The 7,692-nt window shown below is 39.2% G+C and overlaps 1 protein-coding gene across 1 annotated transcript; it reads right to left on the bottom strand.

Annotated features, from left to right (window-relative positions):
- Positions 1 to 6,500: 6,500 nt before the first annotated feature.
- Positions 6,501 to 7,436, bottom strand: LOC139040666 (olfactory receptor 4D10-like). The gene has a single exon (XM_070487417.1). It carries the CDS (start codon positions 7,434 to 7,436, stop codon positions 6,501 to 6,503), a length of 936 nt encoding a protein of 311 aa, XP_070343518.1.
- Positions 7,437 to 7,692: the final 256 nt, after the last annotated feature.

The following is a 7,692-nucleotide window of genomic DNA, read 5'->3' on the forward strand; positions in this document are numbered from 1 at the left end:
TGAATCATATTTCTTCTTCTTCATATTGCTTGGAAAAAATTAAAAGTGTTATTTCAGAAAGTGTTTACTTTCCCTTAATAGATTCATGTTTACAGAGTCAGGTATTAGGTCAGAAAACTAGTGAGGTGTTATCAGTACATGAAGAGCCTTTCCAAGGTTATTGCTAACATGTCCTACATGACATCTCATTACACAAGCATGCATTTAGTTATTGTCTTCTTCTGTAATTTATAAGTATTTCAGAAAATGCATAAAAATAGTGTTCTCAGAATATAAGTTCCAAGTATCCAAGATAAACAAGTGAATGTTAAATATTCAGAAATGGAGTATTTTGGCACAAGGGATACAAAAATGGATGCAGTTTGGTGTGTGGATAAGACAATGCCTATTAGGTACGACGGGGGTCCTTTGAGGATCCGCACGAGTATGGGTTTTTTTCCAGACTGGGTGCTCCGTTTAAATACTTTAAGAACTCCTATCTGCAACATGGTTGTCCTTCAACTGAATTTCACAGAAGCACTCCTCCTTTTTTTGAATCACAAGTTTAATGCTGTGAAAAATTAGAAAATTTTAAAGCTGTAAAATTCTTCTCTATTGTTCTTATCTTCCTTAAATGGATTTCTTTGTTTCTGTCTTTACTTTAAACTACTTTAGGTACCAAAAGCCCTGGAGTTGAATAACTCCTCAGCTATGAAATAAAAGTGGTAACGCAGAGCTTCTCTTATGTTCACTGGTCAAATTTATTTCCTAAATGCTATTTTTTTATTGTGCTGTCATTGACATAAAATAGAATCATATGTTTGAAGCGTACACCTTGATAAATTTTGACATAAGCGTATACCCACGAAATCATCACTGTGTTGAAGATAGTTAATATATTTATCAATGCAAAAATGTCTTTGTGGCCATTTATAATATGTCCCTTCTGCCCTTCCTTCTTCAGGTAACCATTGATCTGTGCTCTGTCGCTATGTATTAGTTTGTGTTTTCTAGAACTTTCTATAAATGGAATCCTGCAATGTGTACTCTCTTTTTGTTTGGCTTCTTTCACTTACAAAATACATCCATGTTTTTGCATGCGCCAATATTTTTTTCCTTTTTATAGTATGCATGTGCCACATTTTGTTTTTCAGTTTGCCTGTTGATGAATCTTTGGATTGTTTCTAGTTTTTGGCTATTACACATAAAGCTTTTATGAATGTTCGTGTATAGGTCTTTGTGTGGACATATGTTCCCATTTCTCTTAGGTACGTACCTAAGAATGGGATGGTTGTAACTCTTAAAATTCAATAGGAAAACAAACCACCTAATTAAAAAACAGGGGGCAAATGCTTTGAACAGGCACTTCAACAAGAAGATATAGGGATGGCCGATAAGCACATGAAAACATGCTCAACATCATTCATCACTGGGGAAATGTAAATGAAAGCCATAGTGAGATAACAGTACACATCTACTAAAATGGCTAAAATAAAGAAGATGGATATATGAAGAGTTGACAAAAATGTAGAGGAATTGTAACTCTGGTGGGAATGTACAATGATGCAACCACTTTTGAAAACAGTTTATCAGTTTCCTAAAATGTTAAGTGTGTGCTTACAATCTAATCATTTTGCTTTTGAATTCCTTTCTTATTTTTTGTGAATCCTTGAAAGGGACTTAATTTCTTTCTTTACAGTTTATCTCTTTTTTATTACCATAATCAGAAAGAAAAGAAAGATGAAAGTCACTTCTTTCACTTTTGGGGTGGGTTTTCCAGTTCAAATGAAGAAATTTATTTTCACCTAGCTCACTTTCTGTTCAAGTTGTCTTTCTTCTGTATGTAATTTTGTTTAAAGTCTACTTAATATGGGAGACTAAACAAGCCACCAAGAGTAATCAGAGCATGCAGGCAGGTACCTGGCAGCCTCTGGCATCACACAGCCTGTTCAAATCCCAGCTGGGTACTTACTGGTTATGGTATAAGAGAAGTTACTTTACCCCTTTGGCCTCAGCTTCCGCATCAGTATTTGGAAACAATAGCATCTTCCTTGTGTGATTTTTGTGAGGATTAAATGAATTAATCTATGCAAAAGCATCAATACTTAGAGCATTGCCTAAGCAATAAGTGTGCTTATGTGTGTGTTACCTTAAAGTAAAACTCCAGGTTAGTAACTGTCACAGGCACACAGCTCCTTTAAATGTACTGACAATCTTTTAGAGGAGCTGTACATTTTCTAGAATATGTTTTCTAAAACAGCTTCAACAAAACATACTTTTTTGGGGGAAAATAGGGGGTATTTTTCTTTTACTGTCAATGAGAGTGGCCCAGAGGGTGGTTTCAGTGTATGGTAGCAAGGAAAGTGCTTGCTTGGTTTGGTTTCTTATCTGACATCATCTTAGCAGACCAGAGAAATCTGGTGCAGGTCTCTGCAGTGAGAGTTATCTGTGCTCAAGTCCTGGCTTTGTCACTGTGTCATTTGGGTAAGTGAGAGACCTCATGGAGTCTCCACTTCTTCATCTGTGGAATGGGGATTATAGTAATATCCACCTCACAGGGAAGTTATGGGGATTAGGTGAATTAACATATGCAGAGTCTCAGCACACATGGCTGCTTATCTGTTGTGATTTGTATTATGCTGGGTAACCTTAACCCAGGAGGCTTATCAGGAAATAGAGTGTGTTGAACTAATTAGTAGCTGAGCTATCAATTCTGACTAAAGTGGGGAAATGATCACCAGAAAACACCAACTCAATCTAGTTACTACAGATATTGAGGAGGTCCTACCTAGTTATGAAAACACTCCACAGGGACCTCCACATAAACCATAGACAATGGTCTACACAGAAGGGTAGAAGGTACAGTACCTCATACTCCAAGTCAGGCCTGTTTGTCAGAAAGGAATAGGTCCATGTTCACAAACTACCTTTCGTAATTCAGACAACATCCTCCACCTTCTGCTCCATTTTTCTGCTATTTTTACTCCATTTCATTATTTAACAAATATTGATAAAAAATTGGCAGAGGTCTAGGTTATTTGAGAGAAATGAATATAATCCCAAACCAGTGGAGAAACAACTGAAATATAATAGTGATACGGGTGTGATGGGGACCGTCATAAGACAGATGAGCTGTGTGTGAGAAAAGGGTGATTTCTCACCAAGAGGCTCAGAGGAAGCTGCATGGAGGAGGTGACATTTATGTTTGGGGCACATGGGAGTGGAGAGAATGGGAGACCTGGCTTTAGGGGACCACTTGAATATATAACAGTTGCTGATGAGTGGGAGGTTTGGCTGGAAAGAAAAGGATGCAAATATGTAGGCATGGAAAGAAAATCATTGTTGTAAAAAAAAAATTTTAGTTCTTGATAAATCTAAGGACAGGCATGTAGGTGTTCATTGTCCTATTCTTTCAACTTTTTTTGAAATATTTTATTTTCTTTCTAGTTTTAAATTTAGCATTTCAGTTTGAGGAGATCCATCTACATGAAATAAGCATGAGAAAAATCTCGTTTGTGCAATTCAAGGGATCCCAGGAAAAAAGAGTTTCCTCCTCCCTACTTCCAAACTGAACTCATTTCTATGACTCTCCTTTCACAATATCTTCTTTGTTCATATTTCTTAGCTGCGCTGTCTGCCACTGATAGTTCACCCTGGAATGCAGCATCTTGGGTATATATTGCATTATTTTTAGTCAAAGTGTATTTATTAATCTTAACGATTCCATCTAGATTTCAGCTTTTCTCACTCCTCTTCTCATGCTTATTCATTGACGCTCAGAGACCATAGTCATTCACACTCATGTAGAGTTATGTTTCTTACCTAAAATTTCCAATCTCCTTCTCCAACATCTTAAACAATGTTCACACGAACCTTGGGAATCATTTGGCTTCAGAAAATTCTGTTAAATACCCCTCTGAAAGCCAGTGATTTCAGTGGCTTTCTTTATGTGGAAAAGGGCAGACTCAGGGAATAATATTTCCTTGGCTCTTCCACACTGATTCACAGTGTTCCATCATATGTACCAATTTGTCAATCTCAGAACTAGTGTGAGAATTATCAGAGGGCATATAATTGGATGTGGTTGTGGAAAAATTCTACTGATGGCGAGGTGGTTTCAGTGGGAGTAATCAAGATGTGACTCAGGCACATGTCCTTAGGAACACACTTTTTGTGTAGGATCTAAAAGTTTTTAGCAGTGACAAAGATTCTCCCCTTGACCAAACTCTACTCAGGCTCCCCTGAACTTCTCAACTAGGCCTCCACTTTGGGACCTCCATGCTTGTCTCTGCATTGTCAAATTTTAACAAGAATTCTGCTAATTCAGTTTAGCCAAAATCCCCCACCCTCCATGTTGATCACCATCAGTGTGTAATCAGGTTCCTCACCATCCACCATGCCCCAAGTGATATTTGATCACCCTGGCCTGCCTTCAGCAAGAATCCTGTTAGGTCACTTTACCCAGAATTCCACCTTACCTCTGATGTTTCCCCTGGTAGTTTTTCTGTTGGGACATAAATGCCTATTCTTAGGGATTCTGCACAACTTCCTTAGGCAGTTTCACCCATGTAGGGTAATTCCTCAAGTGTGACACACAAGTATTGGAAGGAGCCATTGGACCTGAAAGGATTATGTAGATGAGAGTGAAGGAGATCTCAATGGGCGGATGAAGAAAGTGTGTGATGGAGTTCTCACAGGACATACACATCACCAGGAAATCCACACTGGATCCATCAGCAACTCCTACTTGCTTGACTTTCAGAGTTCTTCACCATTCTCACCACCTCCACTGTTACTACCCTAAGTTGTGTCTTCATTATTTCTTTCCTGGGACTTTTGCAGTAGCTTCTTAATTGGTCTCCCTGTTTTTGTCCTTGCCCCACCTCAGTCTATTCATAACAGTAAGCACTGCATTTCTGCTAAAACATTCATCACTATTCTGCTCTTCAAAATGCATCGCATCTTATTTAGGTGAAAGTCAAAATCCTCACAATGTCTAAAAGGTCCTAAGGACCTGATCCCGTGGCCTCATTATCTCTCTGACTACAATTATTACCTGTCTCCTCCTTGCTTCCTCTCATCTTCTTATGAAGGCCTGGGCACATCCCCACCTGAGGACCTTTGCATGTCTGATTTTTGAACTGACATTTGTACTGTGACATGAACATTTGTCTAATTTCAAAAATTTTAAGATCTAGGATCTACCTGCAGAAATGAAGGGCAAAAAAGAAAAACTTCCAAATGCTGTAAATAGCAGAACCAGAAAACAAATAAAAACCAAGTTCATGTATTGAATAATGTTTTTCCGTTCATGCCAACTTTTTGAATGTATATGCATAGTCTGAAGCAGCTTCATAGGTTTCTGTCATTTTTAGGGAGTCATGTTAACAGAGAATAATAACAAATCCATTGTTTTCTTACTCCTATTCTCCAATGATTTGAGAAACAGAAAGGAGTGAGAGGTGATATTCATTCACTGAGTTCTTTAACTCAACCATTTTTTGGTCAGTTTTCTACATTCTACTTGCTGTGCCAGGTGCTGGGGATGCAATAAATAAATCATAGCCCTACTGGGGGAATAGGAGGAAGGAGGACAGGGAATTGGAAACAAGGTCCTGAGTGTGGTGCTTGAGCTGAGCCCCGGTCGCTGAGGCAATGTCATGGAAGTGTGGTCAGTAGGTGTGGGGTTCAGAGGAAGGTCAGGGTAAGGACCTACATGACGTCATAGAACCCATAGTTACTGGGGTCCACATTCTAACTCAAGCTGTGCTGGCTTCAAAGCACTTGCACTCAACCACTGGAGTGTGGGCTTCAGACGGAAAAATCTTCAGGTAGTAGTTATTTAATTTACTCATATCAGAAAGTCAGAGGAGGAACTTAATTTGAGTGTGCTTACTTCATTAAAATGTGATTACTTCATGAAAGACCTTAGCAATCCAATGCCCAAGCTGCATTATGTTTCTCAGCTCCCTTCCTGGTAACAAGAATATAGTGGGAATGTCTGAGTATATATATATATGTTTGCTTTTTCTTATTGTTAATTTTATTTAGACAATTGGAGATTTCCATGTTGTTGTAAGTAATAACCAAGAGAGGTCCCACCTTAATCCATTTTCCCCCAATGATCATTTCACAATCTATATGTATATCAAAACATCAAGTTGTACATCTGAAATAAACAACATTTGTATTTTTCAATTATATGCAATAGAGCTGAATGAAACCCCCACAACAATTCCAATGTGATAAAATTTCTGAGTGCATACATATTCTCTTTTCTTTATTTCTTCCAAGGCTTTATTGCATAAGCATTATGCAACTCTTCAGCTAACAGTTTGATTTCTCTGCTTCCTTTTGCAACATGAAACGTATCTTTTTACATTATTATTGCATGCCAAACAGAATCTTTGAAAGTCATGTGCATCTTAGTAGAAATATCAAAATTATTTAAAAATCCTTTAGTCAATGCTGTTTATTTGATGGACATTTTCAAAGGTGGTGAGAAGGAGTGAGCGACCAGTCTATATCCTCTCAGAAGGTACACATCTTCTTCTCAGTTTCCTGATGGCTGACTTCATCTCCTGGTTCCTCAGAGTGTAGATCAAGGGGTTCAGCAGAGGGGAGATGACAGTGAAGGTGATGGAGATGGCCTTATCTGTGGGGAGGGCATTGAAGGGCCGGGCATAGACATAGATACAGGGCACAAAGTGCAGGGTCACCACAGTGATGTGTGAGGTGCAGGTGGAGATGGCCTTCCTCCTGCCCTCCCCTGCCTGAGACCTCAGCGTCATTAGGATGACTGTGTAGGACACAAGCAGGAAGATAAACCACAGTGTGGAGAGCAGCCCACTGTTGGAAATCATCAGCAGCTCAAGCACAAAAATGTCAGTATGGGCGAGTTTGAGGACCTGGGGGACATCACAGTAGAAAGTATCAAGAACATTGGGTCCACAGAAGGGGAGGGGCAGCAACAGGGAAATCTGCACGATGGAGTGGACAAAGCCCCCCAGCCAGCAGGCTACAATGAGGGCAGTGCATCGCCCTCTGCTCATGATGGTCACGTAGTGCAGGGGCTTGGAGATGGCCACATAGCGATCAAATGCCATCACCGACAAAGAACATACATCCACCCCTCCAACAAGGTGGAAGAAAAACATCTGAGTGAAGCACCCATTGAAGGAGATGGTCTTTCTCTGTGACAGAAGGTCCACCAGAACCTTGGGAGCTGTGATGGAGGAAAAGCAGATGTCGGCAATAGACAAATTACGGAGCAAAAAATACATGGGGGTGTGAAGGCAAGATTCACAGGTCACCGTGACCATGATGAGGAGATTTCCCAGCAGAGTTGTCACATACACCCAAAGTAGGAAAAGAAATAAGACCCAGTTCAGTTCTTGATTCTGGGTTAGGTCAAGGAAAATAAATTCTTTGACCCTGGTGCAGTTTTTCAGCTCCATTGAATCACCTTCTTTCTCTCACTTTGTTTTCAAGCTACTCCATATGAAAATGTTTGGCTATTTAATTTGTTTTCATTCTAAGCACTAAGAACCCAATTCAGATTGTTCCTCCTGTGGTTCCAGTGTTTACAATTTGTTGACTTGTCCCAATTTTTGAGATTGCCTTCAGTTTCACGATCAAACCAAATTATCACATGCAAAGTTATTCAATAATTCTTTCCCTATAAATCTACTTTTGAAAATAATATCATTTATG

Source organism: Equus asinus, chromosome 17 (assembly GCF_041296235.1).
Source record: "Equus asinus isolate D_3611 breed Donkey chromosome 17, EquAss-T2T_v2, whole genome shotgun sequence".
Taxonomy (NCBI): domain Eukaryota; kingdom Metazoa; phylum Chordata; class Mammalia; order Perissodactyla; family Equidae; genus Equus; species Equus asinus.

Bases quoted from the DNA above. Each gene is read 5' to 3' on its own strand.
- LOC139040666 (XM_070487417.1), bottom strand. From the start codon at position 7,436: ATGGAGCTGAAAAACTGCACCAGGGTCAAAGAATTTATTTTCCTTGAC.